General features: G+C 35.2%; 1 protein-coding gene across 1 annotated transcript in view; it reads left to right on the top strand.

Annotated features, from left to right (window-relative positions):
* DPH6 (diphthamine biosynthesis 6) overlaps window positions 1-23,237 on the top strand; it is a 145,162-nt gene that overhangs the window by 76,564 nt on the left and 45,361 nt on the right. The window contains exons 4-5 of the mRNA XM_081152436.1: window positions 8,505-8,578; window positions 12,121-12,239. Of these exons, the coding sequence (XP_081008562.1) occupies window positions 8,505-8,578; window positions 12,121-12,239 (193 nt within the window). The remainder of the gene's footprint in view (window positions 1-8,504; window positions 8,579-12,120; window positions 12,240-23,237) is intronic.

Below are 23,237 nucleotides of genomic sequence, written 5' to 3'. Positions count from 1 at the left end.
ATACATCGTTAGTTTTAAACGGAAATAAATAACAAATTATTACAATTCTCTGCGTTTTCTTTGTCATTTAATTTTTAGCCTTAACAACTTTTTCCGTATTTAATTGAGAGAGCTCACAGAGGGTAAGAATGATGCTACAAATTAGCAACCTACTCCTCTGTCATGAGTTCACAGTTTAATAGAAGAACTCCAGATGGTGATCATTTTCTATTCTAAAATGTTTTATATTGGTGATGCTAGGAGAATCAAAAGCCTTTTTAACACGTCAAAAAAATGTTTTAGATGCCTGAATATATGGAAATTCTGTCCCTTTCCGAATTATTTCATATAAAATAGTATTCATTTCTGTTATTTTTATTAACCTGCACTTGTATAACTGTTACAGTGAGGAATACTTTCCAACTTCAGCAATGTTGTTGCGAGTGAAAGGATTTTCTCCTCATTTTAAAGGAAAAAGCATTTAGTGTTTTACTGGCCATATAAATTTCTTGTTGTTATCCAGGCCCTAGAACATCGTTGGCATTCACAAATGTTTCTTATTTAATAATGTCATGTTGCCAGAAGTCCAAATATCACCACTCAGAGCTATGTAATGCAAGTGTGCTTCTTTAATGAATGGTTCATATTATAAATGTTAGAATGCCTTTCAGATGAAAAACACTTTACATTCAGCAGGTCATTTTTTTTCTCAACAGGCAAGAACTCATTAACAGAATAGTACTGGTAACTGAAGCATTTTTCAAAGAAAATAATATCCCCGATAAATGCAAGCTGCATATCTTCTCATCTTTAGAATAAGTAGGTCTAGATTTCATTTTTTAAAAGGGACAGCTTCTTTTCAATTTATCTTATTGGCTTTGTGAACCAACTTCTCAGTATGGAGACAAATATTGAGTGAACAAATCTAATTTGGGCCTAGATTTCTACCTTTAAACCCTCCTTCTAAACTTGGAAATATCACTATTACCATATGGCTGAATGCTTTCATCATCCCAATCTCTTTTGGGAGCCTTTTAGCTGCAGTATGGTAGAGCTTTGCATATGAATGAGAATAACACATCAGGTACATTTCATAGTAGAAATCCATTTCTGTCCTCTCGTGTCTGTATTCCTGGTACTTTAGGGTACTGATTGTAAGAGTAGTCATTATTAAGGCTTTAGGACTAGGTTATAAACTCATATGGGCAGGTGTATTTTATAATTCTTTTGGTGATTAGAATAGGACTAATTGCCCTATTTGTTGGTTGTTTAATAAGGAAGATTCAATAACACAGATACCAAATGGAGATAGATAATTAGGATTGTGTAGGCTTGTTAACTGATAAATTGTGTATATTTCTTTACTAGTGCCTGAGATGAAAACAAGTTTAAATGCTTGAAGAACAATAAGAAGTCCAGTGTGATCACTGGAGTGAACTGGGAGAAGAGTAGTAGGTGGTGGTGTCAGAGAAGTTGGCAGGGTTCAGGTCATATAGAACGTTGTATGTTATCCACAGGGAGCTTGGATACTACTCTGAAGTATTATGGGAAACCATTGGAGGATTTTCAGTCAGGGAGCTACATGTTTTGAAAGATCACTGTTTAATCTGTGGAGATTAACTGTAGTAAAGAAGAACTAATTCAGGAAGCCAGTTAGGAAACTTGCAATAGTCCAACTGAAAGGTGATGGTGGTTAGGACTAGAGTGGTAATTGTGGGGCAGATGAGAAGTGATTGGATTCTGGATATTTTTGGAAGATAAGGCTAATAGAACTATTGCTTGATTAGATGTAGGTTATAAGGGAAAGAGAAATCATGGATGCCTCTAAGACTTTTGGCCTAAACAGTAATATATTTGCAGTGCCATTTTCTAAGATGAGGAGCCATATGGAAGGATCACTGGGTGAGATGGGTGTATGTGCCTGAATCAAGAGTTTTGTTTTTAATCTGTTCAGGTTTGAGATACTTAGTAGATACCCAGATGGACATTAGAGCAGACATTTGGGTTCTGGATCTCAGAGAGAAGCAGGAGTTATTAACTGATAGGTAATACTTAGAGCCATGCAACTAGGTGAAACACTGGGTAATGAATGTAGCTAGAAAGGGGAAGAGCACCAAAGACTGAGCTCTGGGCACTTTAACTTTTATAGGTTATGAAGTGGGTGAAGAGCCAGAAAGGGAGACTGAGGAATAGTCCTTGAGGTAGGAGGAAGAAATCAAGTAAGATCAGGACAGAGAATTGACCACTGAATTTGGCAAACTTAGTGGTCACTGGTTGACATGAGAGATTTTAATAGACTGATGGGAACCCAAGATTGCCTGGAGTGGGTTTAGAAGAGAACACGTCATGAAGAAATGGAGACAAATATGTAAACTCTTTTGAAGTGTTTTACTTTAATAGGGAGAAGTAGTGGTACCCAGAAGAGGGCACACGTCTTCAGCAGCTATTACAGCGTATTCTGTAATGATGAACAGAAAGCAGGAGTAAAAATCGATGGTGCAGGAAAAAAAGGCTAGTCCTTAAACTGTCCAGATGGATTGGGATCCTGATAAAGAGACACTCAGGCAGGGCCAGTTTACCCATTTTCATAGAAAGCAGCAAAGTCTCTGGGTACAGACATTGATTGGTTGATAGAGTCAATAGTCCTTAGTGAATTCTTTCAGGCTTTTGTTTCCTTTCTTTTCTAAATGTTTAGAATGGTTTTCCCAAGAGCAAGCAAAATTCACCTATGTATTCTAGATGATTATGCTTTTATTTATTTATTTTTATATTTAAATCCTAAAACTAAAGACCTAAATTTCTATCATTCTAAATAGTTAAAAAGTTGTTCAATGTCATTTTTATAGAGAGAATCCTTTCCTACCAGTTTTCACTGTCATCTTTCTCATGCACCACATTCCTATACACACGTAGGTCTTCTGTGTACAGTCTGATCTGTTTCATTGATGTAACTATTCCTGGGTCAACACCATACTCTTAATTATAGCATTTTCGAACTATATTTAAATACCTGTTGGTTGATGTCTAATCCTTGTCTTTTCAAGTTGGGAGATAATAGTGAGCTTAGAATTTTCTGCATTATATGTTACAAATCTACACTGGACTCTTCAAGCAGAGAGGATTGTAGTTTGACTCTCAGCATTTCTTTCCTTTTGATGTGAATTGTATGCTGTTTTGGCAACTGTTCCTTATAATTTGTAGTATAGACTCCTCCCTAACCTCATTGTAAATGAAAATTTATTATTTTTTAATTTTTTTAATTTTTTACTTTATTTTTATTGTTTATACTATTACAGATGTCCCCACCCTTCCTCATCCCCCTTCCCTCTGACCATCACACACTGCTGTCTGTCTATGGGTTATGAATATATGTTCTTTGTCTAATCCCTTCACCTTCTTTCTTTTTAGTTTTTTTTTTATTTCTCCCCCTCATGCCCTTGGTTTCAGAAAGGAAGGATTTGTGAACATAGTTATCTGTATTTCCTAGAGTTAGTTTTTATTTGTCTTTGAAACGCAGCCTTTGGCAGCTTATGCCTCAGGGTTGGTCATTCTCTGTTAATTTCACTAGTTCTCCATCAGGATTCAGGCCTGTCTTCTTCTAGCAACACTTTCTCCTAAGATAGCTTGATTATTTACTGCATTTCCTTTGTTCTTCTTTAGCAACATTAATTACAGTTTTTGGATTTCTGTTCTCTCTCCCTTATCCTTTATTTTATCTCTTTGTGCAAAATTTCATCGTTTTTATTGTTTCTTCTGTTATCTGAGCAAGTGTCTTCATTGTATCTTCCACCTTGCAGTTTTGTCCTGTGTTACATATTCTGGATTTTTACTACTTTTAATGCCAAAATTATTTTTGTGATTATTTTTTTTAAAAGTTTAGTTCTAGTTATTTTTTACCTGCCTATCTTTTCGGACTATTTCCTTTTCATCTCCTTTCATTTCATCCATTTTTAAAACTCTGTTTTGTACATATGATAGTTTCTAAAACTTTACTTTTTTTCTTATGATGATTTTTCTCCAAAGTTACTTTCCTTGTATGTTGAACCCTTGCCCTCTTCCCTCTCTCACCAGCGCAGCCACATTTAGTAGGCACAACGGGGGGGGGGGGGGGGGGGGGGAAGGTGCTCACCAGGATTGGCATAGTGGAGCTACAGATTTGGGGTCTGAGGCACTAGCATCTGTCCAGGGAAATATACTGGTACTTTCCATGGCTATTTTCAAGCTTCTAGGCCTTAAATTTTCTTATAGTTCCTGTCCTCATCTCCAGAAATATATTAACTAAAGTTTTTTGTATCTTTGTTTTTCTGCTGTAACCTAACTCACAATTCAAAACTGTTTTACCCAGGATATTGAAATGCCAGAATCTTGTGGAAGAAATAAAGTTATGCAGAACTGAGTAATTTGTTTAAGAATACTATTTTTCCCTTTTTCAATGTAAATTTTTAGAAATTTTCTGTTATATGTTCTTGGTTAAAAAAAAACAAAAAACAAGGCCATGTAAAGTAAAAAGTGTGCGTCCCTTTCGCATTCTTCATTCAGTTTGCTTTGTAAGGTGAGTCGTCACTGTGAGCAGCATGCTGTGCACTCTTTCAGAAAGGACACTTGGTCTCTCTTTCCTTAAGAAAGAAAAAGCTCATCAGAACTAAATTCCTTGTGTTTTCTTTAAAAGGCCAGAGGCTTAGCTTTATTTATACAGGTTTAGCATGTTGTGCATGTGCATGCATATCAACCTTACCAGTTTTGAATAAATTGGCTGTTTTCTACATAGTACATCCAAGTTTCAATGGAGAAACTTATAGATTGCTGAGATTCTTCCACATTAACAATTAAAATGTATTCTAAGAAGCATGTCTGGCCATCTGTATTCAGCCCCTGGACTCTTAAACAGAGTGTTGATATATCGGCGCTCTCTGAATAAATCCTTGGTATAGCTATCATTTGGCATGTAAGTAGGTGTTGAAGTAGCAGTAATAATGAAGCTGTGTTTGTACTGGTTTGTGAGTGTGTGTTTTACTCTTCCAAGTACCTCTCTATTGTTAGGATTGGCCATGTAAGTCTGATCGCTGAGGGTGGGGCTTCTCGTCAGACTTGGAGGTGTGCTTTACATTGACAGAGATTGGGGATGCAGTTTATTGTATGTAAATTGTACCTCAGTAGAGTTGATTTTTTAACAAATCCTACAGGGAGAAGTTCTCGATTGCCTTCAGGATGCAAGGCATGTCTCTGAAAAGTCTGATCTCAATTTTTCTAGCCTTTCCGTCGTCCACTCCTTGATATGTGCTTTTCAACTACCCCAAACTGCTGACCGTCCCTATGTGCCAAGCCCCTTAGTTTGTTGCTTTGGCTCAGATTCTTCACTCTGTCTGAATTGTATTAGTCAGGGTTCTTCAGAGAAACAGAACTGGTAGGATGTATGAAGATACATTGAAGGAGAGCTATTTTGAAGGATTGGCACACCTGATTATAGAGGCTATGTCCCATGATCCGCTTGTGGTGTAGCTCCAAACCCCAAAGCCTGAGAAACGGGAGTCAATGAAGTAAATCCCAGTCCAAGTCCAAACATCCAAGAACCAGGAGTGTCATTGTCCGAGGGCAGGAGAAGTTGGACTTTCCAGCTCAAGCAGAGAGCAAATCCACCCTTCTTTGGCCTTTTTGTTCTATTCCGGCCCTCAACTCTGGGTGATGTTCCCATACATTGATTAGGGCTACCTTTACTCAGTTTACCAATCCATATCCTAATCTGTGCCACAAAAATTCTCACAGAAATATTATTTTACCAGATATCTGGACATCCTTTAGCTCAGACAAGTTGAAACATAAAAACAACCATCACAGGTTAGTAGGCTAGCGTTGAGAAGTGGTCATGAGCAACTCTTAACACCCAGGAATGAAGGGCTTTGTCTATCAAATTAGGCCTGTAATCCATAGCACTAAAAGTGGCGGTGGTGGTACTCAGTAGTAGTTAGCAGTAGAAGTAGTTACGGAAGTAGCTGTAATAATGAAGATTATGGTAATGGTAGAAGAAAATATTTACTGATTGCTTACTAGGTACTGGACACTTATTTATCTGAATTATTTTACTCAAGCTTCACAATAACTATAGAAAAAAACTATTGTTATCCTCATTTTATAGATAAGGAAAATGAAACAGAAATTACCTAACTTATTCCATAACTTACTGAGAATCACAGAGCTTGTCAGTGGTAGGGATGGATTTCTAATGGGTTGTAGTAATCATGACTGATGAACAAATCACCAGTTAGATCTATATTTGAATTATGGACTCTCGGGTGAACTCTTGGCTGTCCTAACATCAGCTCTGTCTTGCACCATGGTTATCAAGCATCCTGGGACCAAGTTTAGGCAAGTAGAGTACAAGGCTCACAAGGCTTGACATTAACTGGTTTTTCTAAGTTATTTTGTACATTTTTCAGTAGCAAAACTAAATGAGATCTTTAGCTTTATCCCTGTTTCTTACAAGGGAAGAGCCTTTCTGCAATTGGACACAATTTGGTTTTTCCTCATTGAGAATTTTAACCCTGTTTTGTATTATTGCTACAATATTTTGTAAACATTTATTTTAGTTGCTTTTTTTAACATTTCAGGTCAGATTTTTTTTTTTTTATACTGACCTAATTTTTCAAAGATTCTCACATAAAAAAAAATTAATGACCTATATTTAGACCTACTTTTGAAGAACAGTCAGAATTCAGCTGGGTGTGTAATTCCAGAGCTGATTTGTTAGGTATTATCAAATAGAAAATAAAAGAGATGGAAGTGGAAGAGAATTTCAGAGAATGCAAGTAGAGTAAGAAGAATTAAATAATTATTATTTTAGAGTTGTAGTGAACATTAAATGAGAACCATAGAACGTTAGCACATTTTGAATGGATAATAAATTCCAATTATTATTTTCACAGTGACTTGACTTAGTTGAAAACACAGTGGCTTTTGTCTGTTTCCTTGCTTTATAGAGAAGTACACACACACACACACAATACTTAATACTTTATATTTTTTTATGACAGAACTGAAATTTTGATTTCTCAGTAACCCTGTTCACTACTCTGTGATCTATGCCATATTTGCATTTAATGAGGAACAATATGCCTTGACTTTTTCTAATGAATACAGTGACTTTTATGAAAAGAAAATGGCTAAGAAGGTTAGGGAAAGGTTATAAGCAAATGTTCTCACAAAGTTGCTGAAATAGGAAAGTAAAGGAAATAGCTCTTTTCCTGGACACTTTATCTAATAGAAAGTCATTTTATTTTGGGGAGGTTTGGCAGATATTTCTCTATCATTCTGGAGGGGAAATTTTAAATTGGCTTTAGTTCCAAAGACATGAGAGATTCCTGTTGTGCATTTTTGTTTATTTACTATGGCATCCTTTTAGGACACACTGGGTTATTTCAGTATGTCTTGAAATATTACATTTATTTTTATGTGAAACACTATTGTTTTTCTTTGTAGGTTTCCAAGTTTGGAGAGACTAGAGTATTAATAATGAAGTCATCTCTCTGAAGTAGTTTCTTCAGCACTCCATATGCTAGGATGGATTTTATTTTATGCCTATTCAGAGAGTTTCTATTTAGTTTGTTATTGGTAATTACCCCCTAGTCACTTTCTTCATATCTATTTTCTAGGTAATAGTTCCCTAGTTTATACCTGTATTGTGTATTATTCTTCCCTAAGTGTATTATGTTATACTTCTTTATATTAAATCTCATCTTAGACCTGTCCTTCCAAATCCCCAGGTTGTCCATATCCATCCATGTACTTGATTGATCTTCCCTTTTTTTCTGTTTCATCCGTCCTAGATTTGTATCATCTGCAAACTTGATCATGTTGGAATTTACATTCTCCTCCAGGTCATTAATGAGCGTCTGGATAGACTTCCCTATGGGACATGCTGGATATACTACTGGATGTTCTCAGTTGTAACTCTGTTGATAATAATTCATTGCTTTCTTCCCATCAGAGATTTTTTTTTTACCACTGTACTATACTGTTATCCAGGCAATGGCCGTACCACCTCTGCTTCCCTGCTACTCCCCTTTTTTGTCAATCATCTTTTTCTAAGATACAGATAAAAATCATTGTGTTCCCTCATCTACTTATGCCATTGCTTTTTTTTTTTTTTTTTTAAAGATAATCTGGGAAAATACTGTCCTTAAATAGAAATTTCTTTTAAAAATTTCAGTCAAACATCGGTGAGTCTTTACAAGTATGTTAAGTGAGAAAATATTTTGGAAATGCTGCCTAAGCCTTTGCCTTTTCCATGAAAAATGGTCTCTAGTTATTTGGATTTTTAAGTAAAAGAGAATAATTAATTTCTCCCCAGCTAGCAGTATGACTTAAATATGTGTAAGTGTTTTTCCTGAATATGGCTTGCATTTTCAGTAAATTATTCTACATCAAGGTGGTTTTCTAGATGAGACGCAGTTCGTTTATAGTTTTCAGAGCACGATGCAGAGTCACATGTTTGTTTATTTTTGATGTTACAATTTTTCCTTTGTTTTCAGGAAAAAGAAGAAGTGGAAGGGATATCCGTAGGTGCTATACTTTCTGACTATCAGCGTGTTCGAGTAGAAAATGTGTAAGAACATCATATATCCTGTATTTAAATATACATGTATTTTAAGAATGTGAATAAAAAATTTAATTGTATCCAAATAATAAATAGATATGATATTCTACAGGCCCGTGGAACTATCTATTTACCTAAGTAACAAAAGTTGCGCTTTTATTTTTGTTCCATTCTTGTATCACACATAGAGAAAACTCTAACTTACCATGAGGAAAAATACATTATTTATAATAAAAAATTAGGGCAAAGATTTTTAAAGTCAAAAGTATTTTTTAAATTTTTTTTCTTATTTGAATCAATACACCCTTTTAATCTCTTTTAACTCTTCATCATTTGTAATAAAAATCAGGAGCTTGTAAAAGGAGTGCAGTAATGTAATAATATCTTTACAAGCTTATTAAGGAATCTTCCCTTCTTTGGTCCTTAGGATTCAATTCTTGGCCAAAAATACTCACAACTGAAATACTTCTATATAAAGTCACTCAGCTTTCAAAGAATTTTTAGGTTGTTGCTTCCCACTCTCCCCAACCCCCCACCAAGGGATGTAGCACTAGTAAATCATTTTCTGTATCTACAAATACCAAAACAGTTCATTTAATTTATCTATTAAAAAAACATAAGGTCAAATGATAATACAGATTACTTAATGTTTGTTTGGCAAAACAACATGAATGAATTTATTTTTCATTTTTAATTTATATGGATAAGTAAAATATTGTATAGAGGCTTTATACATAATTACATGAGCAAAATAAAAAAATGTGGACTCCAGTATTAATCTTAAACAAAACTTAGCCTCTAAATAAATAACTTTGCCATTCAAAAGTGTAAATAGAAATAAGGGCTATACTTATGTAATGGTTTCATATTCTTGACAAAGAAACCTTCACATTGAATATCTCTTTAAAAACTTGCATATTAATGGACTTGAACATTTAAACTTAAAATTTTATCTTATTTGTTTTCTCTAATTCCATAATGAATTTCAGGTAGTTAAAAATACAGAATTTTAAAAGTAAATGACAGAAATGCAAGGCAAAGCATATTGTGAAGGGGATTATGACTCATATTTGGGGGTATATTGGAATCTCTGGAGAATGGAGATGGAAATGGGGGAGATTAAACGTGTGTTTTGAAAAAGTTTTCCTTACATTCTGCTGGCTTTCGTTTAAGAACACTGAACTATCGATGGAGCTGGATTGTATATCCCTTAAGCCATATGTTAGAAATAATATTATTCTCCTCAGTTTTTAGGTCATCTTCTCTGAGAATTTTTTAGTTTACAAATCTTTGTTTTTGAATAAGTTCAAACCCATGTGGTTTAATGGATAACCAAACTGTAGATAGGGCTGACGTCTATTGATGAAAGTTGAAAAGCTGAATGAAAATGTGCCATTGATTAGGAGGCTGTATGGAAGAAGGACCCAAAGCATACTAATGGGTAGAGGCAAGATTTTTCTCAAAATGCAGTCTCAGGAACACTTCAACACATGGCTAAAATACCCAGATTTTATACCATGAAGCATATCTGCACTTTTATTCTTGAAAATTTTAAGACAGCGATATTGGGCGTCCATTGCTCTACAAACTGTTTTGAATTAGCCTATCTTCAGTTTGTAGTTTGTGTTGCATCATTATATTCTCAAGATATAATGCATTTAATAAATGTCACTAGCTCAAATACAACTGATTTACAGAGGAAATGTATTTGAAGCATGATATTTTGAACTGTTAAAAAATTTAAGTAGGTAAAGAAGTTTGACTTAAGTCTACAAGTAGTCAACAGATTGTGGATATCAAAGCAAAAGTCAAGAATTTTGCCATAAGGACAGAAAGGAATAGTTTTTTTCAATTAAAAAAAAATCTCAGCTAAAAAGGGTAGAGAGACTAGTTTGATTAGCCGGCATTAAACATTGATGAGGACAGCAAGAACTGTAATGCTTGTGTTACATCATTAGTTTCAGTTTCATTATTTTTGTATTAACTGCCTCAACAGTGCCCTATATGCTCTGCGACATTTTACAAAGAAAAATTATATATAACAGTTTCTGTAGTAAGGAAGATTTTCATTTCTTTGAAAGTCAGGGTATATGTACATGAAAAAATAGTAGTATTTTTAAGGCCATGGATGAGTAAATGACCAAATATGTCGTACATTTACTAAGTTTGGGATTTTCTGAGAGAAAGATCAATATGGGCTAGAGTAGTCATCCAGGTAACCTTACAGACATTAGGATTGGTGGGTTTTAGAGCTATATTTCTTTTTTGAAATCTGATCTCAGCCACTTACTGTGTGACATGGGCAGGTTCACTTGGCTTTGACTACCATTTTTTGAATGCCTATTTTATCCAAGCACTGTGCTACATTCATTACATTACTTTTAATCAGTTGTAGTCCTCCTTGAGAAAGTGACATTTACACAAAGGCCCAAAGGAAGTGAGGAAGGTAGGGAGCACGGTTAGTATTAGGCCAGAGTGAGCAGGGTAGGGGAGGCAGGAGTGAGGGGAGAGTAGTAGATGAGGTGTGAGAGCTAACCAGGCTGAGATCCAGGTAGGTCTATTGCAAGTACTCTTACTGGGAGTGATGAAAAGAGTTTTGAGCAGAGGAATCCCATGATCAGTTTAATGTTTTAAAAGGATCACACTGACTGCTATATGGAAAACTGATTTTAAAAGGGCAAGGACAGAAACAGAACAAGATTAGGAAGATATTGACAGGATCTCTCGGTGCCACAGATCCAGTGTTAGTGGTACTGGTAAGAAGTGGTCTTAATCTGCATTGGGGTGATTGAATGAGGAGCAGAACGGAGGAGTAAAGGATGACTACACTTTCTACGCCTTAATCTTAACAAGAACTTTGAAAAAACAGATCTTTGTCCCCATTTATGAACTAGGAAACTAAAGACCTAGACCTTAGTTTTGACTTGCCGTAGTCACATAGCTAGCGAGTGCAGGAGTAGGTTTCAAACACAAATTTGTCCTAAGTCCAAAACCCATATTCTTTCTTCTGCACCATAATGTAAAATTTGTAGCACAGTGCCCCAATATATTGTATTTTGTTGTTATTTTGTTTTCACTGAGTTGAATTCTTTTTAAAAATTTCAGTTAGTACGTAAGAATAGTTCGTGTAACCATACTATTGTAAATTTAATCCACCTATGATTATTTTATTAGGTTAAATTTATTTGCCTATTTTGCATATGCTTTACAATTTTGATGCCCAAGGAGGTTCTAAAAACAAGAATAATTATCCATTGGCATTTGGATGCTTTTTTGCGTAGATTTCTAAACTTAGAGTCTTACTAAAATTAATACTTCTAATCTGCCTAGAGATTTTATTTTTATCTGTTTATACATAGCCTGTGGAAATTAAATATGTTTATGTTGTACACATAAACTTCATAGTACAAAGCATGTTTTTAAAAGCATTTTAAATGCTAAAATCCTTAAAAACACGCTATGTTTAAAATCAAAGTAATTGCTATGGATCCAAATATAGAACATTCAGATATCATCAGATATCACTGATTTTTTTTCTTTTTATTTTATAGGTGTAAAAGGCTTAATCTTCAGCCTTTAGCTTACCTTTGGCAAAGAAACCAAGAAGATTTGCTCCGAGAGATGATATCATCTAACATTCAGGCAATCATCATCAAAGTAGCAGCTTTGGGTATGTAGCCAGATTTTTAAGGGAGTTGTTACCACACAGATGATGAGTTCACTAATAAGCAGTTACAACAAAAAAGAAGAATGATTTAGAATATAAAAATGTGGAGTCACAAGAAATTGAATAAGGGGAAATTTTGAAATGGGCTTTTGACTATTTACCAAAGTAATTAATAGTGAGCCTCATCATTTTATTTTTAAATATATAACTGCCTCTAAAACTGGTATTGTATTATGGTCCTTTAAGTTCTTTCTATAGGATTTGGAATTCAGGTTCATAGGAAACAGGAAATACAGGTTGAATTTTTTTCTTGTTTTATTTTTTTATTATTTTTTTAATTTTATTTTTACCATCACCATTTATCCCCTCTAGGCCCTTTTCCACCTCCACCCACTGCTCCCTGTCTAAAACCACCACATTGCTGTGTATGTTCATGAGTTCTCTCTCTTTTCTTTTTTCTCTCAATCCCTCCACCCACCCCCCAACACCCACATCCACCACAGCTGTCTGCCTGTTCTCTATCTATGAGTCTGTCTCTATTTTGCTTGGTAGTTCAATTTGTTCATTAAATTCCACATATAAGTAAAATCATATGATACTTGTCTTATTTGATACTGGCTTATTTCATTTAGCATAATGTTCTCCAGGTCCATCCATGCTGTCGCAAAGGGGAAAATTTTCTTTCTTGCCCTGGTCATTGTAGCTCAGTGGTTAGAGAGTCGGCCCACACACCAAATGGTCACAGGTTTGATTCCCAGTCAAGGGCACATACCGGGGTTGTAGGTTCGCTCCCCGCCCCCATTCAGGGTGTGTTTGGGAAGGAAACCAGTCGATAAAGCTCTTGTCAGTGTTTCCCCCTCTCTATTTCTCTCTCTCCTGCTCCCCCCTTCCCTCCCTTCCACTCTCTCTGAAAAAGCAATGGGAAAAAATACCTTCAGGTGAGGATTAACCAAAAAATATTTTTTTTCTTTCTTTTTATGGCAGAGTAGTATTTCTTTGTGTAAAAGTACCACAGCTTTTTTATCCACTCATCTACTGATGGGCACTTGGGCTGCTTCCACATCTTGACTATTGAAAATAACACTGCAATAAACATAGGGGTACATATATCCTTTCATATTAGTATTTCAAGTTTCTTCAGATGAATTCCCAGAAGTGGAATTGCCGGGTCATAAGGAAGTTCTATTAAGACACATAGATCAATGGAACAGAATAGAGAGCCCAGAAATAAACCCACACCTTTATAGTAAATTAATATTTGACATAGGAAGCAAAAGCATACAATGGACTAAAAATAGTCTCTTCAGTAAATGGTGTTGAAAACTAGACAGATAAGTGCAAAAAATGAAACTAGACCACCCTTTTACACCATACCTAAGAATAAACTCAAAATGGACTAAAGACTTAAATGTTAGACTCGAAACCATAAAAATCCTAGAAGAAAACATAGATAGTAAAATCTCGGACATTTCTCATAGCAATATTTTTTCTGATATATCTCCTCAGGCAAGGGAAACAAAAGAAAAAATAAACAAATGGGACTACATCAAACGAAAGAGTTTTTGCACAGTAAAGGAAGCCATCAACAAAATGAAAAGACAACCCACTAAGATATTCACCAGTGACACATCTAGTAAGGAGTTAATATCCAAAATTTATAAAGAATTTACAAAACTGAACACCAAAGAAACAATCCAATTAAAAAAATGGGCAAAAGACCTGAATAGACACTTCTTCAAAGAAGACATACAGATGGCCAAGAGACATATGAAAAGATGTTCAGTGTAACTAATCACCAGAGAAATGCAAATTAAAACCATAGTGAATTATTACCTCACACCTATCAGAATGGTTATCATCAATAAATCAAAAAACAAGTGTTGGTGACCATGTGGAGAAACGGAAACCCTCGTACACTGTTGGTGGGAATGCATATTGCTGCAACCACTGTCGAAAGCAGTGTGGAGTTACCTCAGAAAAATTATGGGTTGAATTTTTCATCTTTTTCAAAACTATATTTGACACAACACATGATATTTTCCTTATATTTACTTAACATATTTTGAATAATGCTAAAATAGAATGATTGGCCTTGTGGGGTTTTGTTGGGGATGGTGAGAAGATCACATTTGAGGGGATGTCATTTGATCACTTAGGATAGACACAATGTTGTAGGCAGGTGGTAATCTCATTCAGATATGGATATTATATACGAACACATTAATTTGTTTTGCATTTTTAAATTATATTCATTTTCAAGAAACCATAGGGTTTGAGCCCAATACATTTATTTCATGAACCTATTACAGGAAATGCCCTGGAGCCTCAGGGTTCTCAAAGCCTAAATCATGTGCTTCATTTGAGAGTGTTTACTTTTGTGATCTCTGAAATAATGAGGCCTCTCAAGCTGTGGAATAGTTTACAAACAAGTTCACACTTTAAACAGCATTAATAGAAAGATCCCATGATATTTCTCCTTGGTAAACACCAGCCTGCTCTCTTCTTGTTGAAGTCAAGGCATTGTCTTTAGTAGAAAGCCTTATTTAGAGAACTGCAGTTGATGAAAAGAGAAGGGTTGAAGTGGTGGTGTGTTCTTATTTTTGAGAAAAGGTTGCTGAGCAACTCTTACGATTGATGTTCTCGCTATAGATATATCTGTCATATAATTTTCTCTATCAATCTAGGTAGAGTATGCTCTCTTTCTTGTGGATTTTCTAAGATTGTCTAGTTCTGTAATGAAGTTTATGTGACCTCTCACTAGACAGTACACACTCAATCCCTTTTACTACTAGAGAATAGGATGGATTAGAACCCAGAGGAAACCTGCCTCATTAGAAAGACAGAACCAAAGAATATGACCTTGCTTCCACTTTTATTATAGTATGAAACTGATATTGTGTGTCTTTATTTGTGTGTGTGGATGTGTGTGTGCCTCTATGTAGGGGTCAGAGAGGTGATTAATTGTATTAAACCTTAGAGTGAAGTATAAAACTGAGCTAATTTTTCCTCGGCCTCTCAATGACAGAAGTATAGCTTTGATTTTAACATTTATAGCACATAGTTTCTACTGATTACCTATAGGTATGCAAAGATGAAAGTTATTCTTGAGAACAGTATTAAAGAAAGGTTTGTTGAGTGGCACATTTCTTCTAAAGATGCAGAAAAATATAAATGATGCAATAGAGGCTTCCAACCTTTTTTCACTCCTTTTAAAGTTTTCAGAAAAAGTTGTAAGCAAAAAATGGGATGATAGGTTCCTCCCATGGGGAGAGGGATTCAGCAAAGTTTTACGGCCTTTTAGATCTCATGGAATGGTCTTAGAAAAGGATAGGACCTACGTGGATTATACAAAAATATTTCTGATAATTGTGTTAGATACCTTGGTGTCTGCAGGCTAGTGAACTCGTGAAATTTTCACATAACAGCTTCGTATTTAAAATGTTTATGGTTTTTAGACTTATTTAAAGAACCATTTGCACATTGGATTTAAGAACAATCCTTCCTTTTAGAAATATTAATTTTTAATTATGAGTATTCCATGAAAACATTCTTGCTCTATGTAGTGTTAAATTTTCATCAATTAAGAAAAGATCCCCTCTGTTTTCTAGCCTCTCCTTTCCCACCAAGTGCTTCATTTCCCAGGGATACACCCAGAGTGATAGCTGATCATCTTTATAGATCACCTTTTTTGGCATATGTATATGTATGTGTAGAAATATTATGATTGTTTTATAGGTTTTTAAATATTGCACAAATGGTATCTTGGTCTGTGTATTGATTGGGAACTTGCCTTTTTTTACTCAACAATATATCTTGGAGATTTTTTTCCATGTCAATAAATATAGATCTACCTCATGTTTTGTTTTTTTAAGTAATCTTTTATTGAAGTGTGGCATAAATGCAAAAAAGTGAACAAATTCTTAGTGTATAACTAAGAATTACTGAATTTGATGAAATTTGACTTATTTTTACAAAGTGAAAATACGTATGTAATCAATACCCAAATCTCAATATGGAACATTGCTAATATCCTCCTAGTCAGTATTTGCCAAAGGTAACAGTTCTCCTGACACTTAAAACTGTAGATGAAAATTTTTAATTTTATGTAATAGAACCACACAGTATATTCTCAGTTGTGTCTGTTTTCTTTGGCTCAACATTATGTTTATGAGATTCATCCACATTACTGAATAAAGCAATAATTTATTGAATTCTCATTATGGTATGGAGGTCCATTGTAGGAATGTACCACAATTTAATTGTCCATTTTATCACTGATGACTTGTAGGTAGTTTCTAGTTTGGTGCTATTTCAGTGTTGCCCTGTGTAATACATTTTGTTCAACGACCCCACCACATATGCAACAATGGGCCTATAATATTGTAAAAGAGCTGAAAAATTCCTATTGCCTAGTGACATCATAGCCATCATAATGTAGTGCAATGCATTACTCACATTTCTGTGAGATGCTGATGTAAACAAACACACTGCTTTGCCAGTCGTATGAAAATATAGCACATACAATTATGTATAGTCCATAATACTCCATAATGATAATAAATGACTATGTAACTGATTTGTGTGTTTACTATAGTATACTTTTTATTGTTATTCTATATATATATATATTTATTTAAAGATTTTTTTTATTGATTTTTAAAGAGAGAGGAAAGGAGAGGGAGAGAAAGAGAAATCAATGTGAATATGAAACATCAATGGCTGCCTCCTGCACACCCCCTACCCGGGATTGAGCCTGAAACCTGGGCATGTGTCCTGACTGGGAATTGAACCAAACTGGCAACCTTTCAGTGCATGGGACAACACCCAGCCAACTGAGCCACACCAGCCTGGGCTTTCTTATTATTTTAGAGTAGTGACTCTTTCTACTTATAAATAAGAAGCTTTCTTTTCACAGCAGCCCTATATATCTCATGCTTATCATGTCTTTTGATTGCATCATTTTCTCTTTTGCTTGATTTAATCTCATGTTGTTTTATATAGTAACATGCTGTACAGGCTTATAGCCTAGGAACAATATACTTACCATATAGCCTAGGTGTGTATAGGCTATACCATTTAGGTTTGTGTAAGTGCACTACATAATGTTTCCACAATGACAAAACCACCTAATGATGCATTTCTGAGAACATATCCGTGTCATTAAATGGCACATGACTGTATAAGTAGTGCTATGAACATATGAAGTCATCTTGTACGTTTTCTGCCCGAGACCTAGATTTCTAGTTTCCATTTCTCCAAGATCCCTGGATTTCTTTTAATGGGATTTTAAATAGATATAATACCTCATGAGCTCATGATATTTTGAAATCAAATTCAGGACTCTGTAAGGATGATAATAGTTCCGTGTTCTATCTGTGCTTCCTTTCTCTCACAGTGAAAAATCTCTGTCTCAAGGACACAGAATATATTATTTATTAGGAAGTCCCATAATTATTGGGAAAAACAACCAACCCCCCCCCCCCCACACACACACACACACAAATGGCAGGTCTGCAATATATTCTTTCTAGTAACTGGGATCAACTCCCTGAAAAGAAAGAAAGAACTCATATAATCTTATAAACATCAACTACAGACCTCATGGCAAAAACCAACAAAACAAAGTCACTAATGGTATTTACAACCTGGGAAGAGTCCTTGTCTTTGGACTGCTTTTAGCAGGATATATCTGGATGCTATGATTGATTTTGATAAACAACCCTAATATCTTTGAGTTTGGGGCATGGCTTCCCAGAACATGTCATGTGAGGTATGTAACTATCTGAATATGGAATAGAGATGTTTTATGACTGAGGTAGTTGTCCTCTGTGTAAGTAATGTAAATTGCATCCATTGCTTAGAGATCTTACATGTTAACTTTGGTCAAGCAGTTTCATTGTGTCCGAAAAACACCTGGAGGGAGACAGTGATGGTTCTGCCTCCGCCCTGTTTCACCTGGCCTTTTGATTACCTGTATCCTTGAAATTATTAGTAAAGCTTTATAAGGTCACTGGTTTGTATGTCTGATTTGACAGTCCCGTCTTTTGTTACTGTAAACTGGCCTACTCAATGAGATATTTTTTCAGACCCACTGATATGTAAGACACCCTTCAGCAAGAAAAAGGAGAACAGAAAATCGTGACGAGGACTTAACTATTGCTAGCAGCCCTAGAGAAACAGGACCCTTTAAAGTAACAGAAAAAGGGATGGGATTGGAGAAGAAACAGGAGGCCATATTTACCCATCTCTGGAAAACCTGCTTCTTGAACATTATATGTGCTTACAAAATAACTAAATTGATCACTAGAAAAACCATACAGGTAGTTGGAGACCAAGGTCAGGTGGCTACTGAATGCTGAGAGTATTGTGTTTAAGAGTTAGGGCTTTTTATAGAAAATACCAACAAAATCTTGGGGATAATTTTTGTCATGGATTACTAGAATTAACAATAAGGAGACCACATCACTATTCTAGACATTGTTGAGTGTAAAGGATTGTTCAAGCTGAGCAGATGAATGGTTTGAGAGTTTTCCCTGTACTTCTAAATGGTATCACAACTAACCTGCTATAAGTGGGTTGAGGCTGAGATTTGGCAATTTTACCGAGAGGAGGAAGTGCCTTACTCCCTCAAACTACAAATGCAATATTTTTAAAGTAAAAATAGGAGTGATCAGAGCACAAGTAACCCTCTACAGACTTTATGATGACCAGAGGGAGACATAATTTAATGGCACAAATGACAGTGTGATGGGAATAGGTCATGAAAACCTTGCTCTTGGGAAGCTACAAGAATATTCAGGAGCAGGAAAAGACTTGTCGTAGTTACCATGCATAAGGCTGCATGGTGGAAAAGTTCTAAGCCATCCAAAAGAAAGGAAGCACAAGGGAGAGAAATGAGAAGGTGGAAGGAAAGCAGAAGGCCGGCTCCTGGGTGAAATGGCTTAGATGGTTTCTTGGAAAAAAATGGAAGAAAAAATAGGAAACTGATGGAATTTCCTCAGGACTTAATCAAGCACTATTATGTTTTAGGAGATGGGAGAGGCATTCTGGTACCACCTTTTCAAATTCACTGTATCATAATCTGGAGGAGTTCAGCCCAATTATGAAGATCATGATTTAGAATGGAAAATAAATAAACGGGTCTGAGTTTATGCACCCAGTTAAGCCATAGAATCTGAAAAAGAAACAAAAGCCAAAAACACACAGCTTCTTAGTATTGTTAGATACTGGGCTCAATGAACAGTAGTTCCTATGGAAGATGGAGATTGTACACCAAAAGGCTCAAAGTTGAAATATGTAGTTTATGGAGATGCTGGATGGATTGAAAAACAAGACCCAACTATATGCTTCCTTTGGTAGACTTATCTTAGCTCCAGTGACAAACATAGGCTCAAAGTGAAGGGATGGAAGATTATACTTTAAGCAAATGGGGTCCAGGGATAAGTGGTATAACCATATATCAGACAATATAGACCTCAACAAGACAAAAAAGGTAAGAGACAAAGATAAGCATAAATGATAAAGGGGATAATCCATCAAGAATGCATTACATTTATTAATATATATGCATTAAACTTAGGAGCACCAAAATATATAAAACAATTACTAATAAAGCTAAAGGGACAAATAGACAGCAATATAGTAATAGAAAATTTCAATACCCCACTTACAACAATGGATAGATCATCTAGACAGAAAGTCAACAAGAAAACATTGGCCTTAAATAACACATTAGACTATATGGACTTAATAGGTATTTTCAGAACTTTCCATTTCAAAGTGACAGGTTACACATTCTTCTTAAGTGTACATGGAACGTTCTCAAGGATAGATCATCTGTTGGGACAGAAAAGAAGTCTCAATAAATTTAAGAAGATTGAAATCATGTCAAGCATATTTTTCAACTGCAGTTGTATGAAACTAGAAATCAACTACCAAAAGAAAGGTGGAAAAATCACAGATATGTGTAGATTAAACAGCATGAACAACTATTGCTTCAATGTAGAAATAAAAGAAGAAATAAAAAGATACAGAAACAAATGAAAATATGACATACTAAAATCTTTGGGATGCAGCAGAAGTGGTACCAAGAGGGAAGTTCATAGATGTACAGCCCTATGTCAAGACAGAAGAAAAATCTCGAACAGTATGACATTACACCTTAAGGAACTAGAAAAAGAGGAACAAACAAAGCCCAATGTCAGTAGAAGGAAGGAAATAATTAAAAACAGTAAAAATAAATAAAGACTAAAATGACCATTGAAAACATTAATGAAACAGAGCTGATTCTTTGAACACATAAATAAAATTGACAAGCCCCTAACTAGACTCATAAAGAAGACTCAAATAAAATCAGAAATAAAAGACAAGTTACCAATGACACCATAGAAATGCAAAGGATCTTAAAAAAATACTGTGTAAGGCTATGTATGTGCCACCAAATAGACAACCTAGAAGAAATGCACAAATTCTTATAATCATACACCCTTCCTAGACTGAATCATGTAGAAATAGAAAACCTGAAAAGACCAATCACTAGTAAGGATAGAAACAGTAATCAAAAACCTCCCTGCAAAAAACAAAAGTCCGGGACCAGATGGCTTCACTGGTGAATTCTACCAAGCATTCAAAGAAGATTTGATACCTATCCTTCTCAAACTCATCCAGAAAGTTGAAGGGTGGCAATGCTTCCTAACTCAATTAATGAGGCCAACATTACCCTGATGCCAAAACTAGGCCAGGAAAACACACAAAAAGAAAACAACAGGCCATTATCCCTGATGAACATTGTTGCAAAAATCCTCAACAAGATATTGGCAAATCAAATACAGCAATACATTAAAAGGATCACACACCACTATCAAGTGGAATTCATTCCAGGGTTGCAAGGATGGTTCACCATTGGCAAATCAGTCAGTGTGCTAGAGAACATTAACAAAATGAAGGTTAAAAATTATATGATCATCTCAGTGGGTGCAGGAAAAGCATTAGAGAAGATAAAACATTAATTTATGATAAAAACTCTCAACATGGGTATGGAAGGAAAGTGCCTTCACATAATAAAAGCCATGTGTGACAAACCCACAACTAACACCATATTTAATATTTAAAAACTGAAAGCTTTTCCTCTAAGATCAGGAACAAGACAAGGTTGCCCACTCTCACCACTTTTATTGAACATAGTACTAAAAATACTTGCTAGAACAGTTAGACAAGAAAAAGAAATAAAAGGCACCCAAATTGGAAAGGAAGAAGTAAAACTGTCACTATTTGCAGATGACATGATTTTATATATTTAGAAAACCTTAAAGACTCCACCAAAAAAATTATAATGAATAAACAATTACAGTCAAGTTGCATGATACAAAATCAGTATACTAAAATCTGTTACATTTTTTGAGAAATGGTGTAAGCTTATTTTTAATCTTTTCTTGTTTCTTCACCGATGTCTTATTTTCCATTTTATAGTGATACATTTATCCCCCTGGGGGAACTTGCAGAGCTCAAGAAGTGCCCCCATTTGGAATGACAGGGAATAGGTGTCCCTCCAATGACAGCTACCTCTTCAGGGTTTTGTCAAAGGTCCTTCTATCACTTGGTAGGCAATGTAGAAATGGACTCCCAAACAAATGTTTTGCAGAAGATCAGGGTCCCTGTTGACCTGCTCCACAGCAGACTTCAGAGCCAGGGACTGCTAGTAGTGTTGTGGAGCCACCATCATTTACACAGATGCAGAAATATAAGATACTGCCATCAGCAAACTTGCCTTTCCTCCCCAAGGAACTGAGAACGCAGGGCCTATCGGACCACACAGGGTGGCACCCTGTTGTGTTTTTATATACTAACAATGAGCTATCAGAAAGAGAAACAAGGGAAACAATCCCATTTGTAATTGCAATAAAAAAAGTTAAATACTTAGGAATAAACTTAACAGAGGTAAAAGACCTGTACACTGAAAACTACAAGGCACTGTTGAAATAAATTGAAGACACAAAGAAATGGACAGATATTCTGTGTTTATGGAATAGAAGAATTAATATTATTAAAGTGTTCATACTACCTAAAATAATCTACAGATTCAGTGCAATCCCTATCAAAATCTCAATGATATTTTTCACATAAATAGAACAAAAAATTCTCCAATTTGTATAGAACCACAAAAGACCCTGAGTAGCTAAATCAATCCTCAGAAAAAAGAACAAGGCTGGCGCTATCACACTTCCCGATTTCAAACTCTAGTGCAAAGCCATAGTAATCAAAACAGTATGGTATTGGCAGAAAAACAGACACACATCCCAATGGAACAGAATTAAGAGCCCAGAAATAACTCCACACATATAATGACAGCTAAATGCCATATAAGCCAAGAATATACAATGTTCTGAGAAAGGGCAGCCTCTTCAATAAACAGTGGTTGGAAAACTGTGCAGCCATATGCAAAAGAATTAAACTAGACCACTATGTTACACCATGCATAAAAATTAACTCAAAATGGATCAAAGACTTGAATGAAAGACCTGAAACAATAAAATATATAGAAGGAAACACGGGCACTAAGCTTCTGAAAATCAGTCATTGGTTTTTTGTGAATTTGACTCCAAAGGCAAGGGAAACAAAGACAAAAATAGACAAATGGGACTACATCAAACTAAAAGCCTTTTGCACCACAAAGGAAACCATCAACAAAATAAAAAGGCAGCCAGCCAAATGAGAAAAGTATTTACAAATGATATTTTTGATAAGGAGTTAATGTCCAAAATGTATAAAGAACTCATTCAACTCAAAAATAACCCAATTAAATAATTGGCAGAGGATCTGAATAGACAACTTTCTAAAAAAGAGATACAGATGGCCAATAGACATATTAAAAGATGTTCAACATTACTAATTATTAGGAAAATGTAATGAAAACCCCAATAAGATATCACCTCATACCTGTTAAAATGACTGTCACCAAACAGGCAAGAAATAACATGTGTTGGAGAGGATGTGGAGAAAAGG

This window comes from Miniopterus schreibersii (assembly GCF_964146895.1).
Source record: "Miniopterus schreibersii genome assembly, chromosome: 1".
Taxonomy (NCBI): domain Eukaryota; kingdom Metazoa; phylum Chordata; class Mammalia; order Chiroptera; family Miniopteridae; genus Miniopterus; species Miniopterus schreibersii.
Note: the sequence above shows the minus strand (reverse complement) of the source record. Positions and strands in the feature narration are given on the sequence as shown.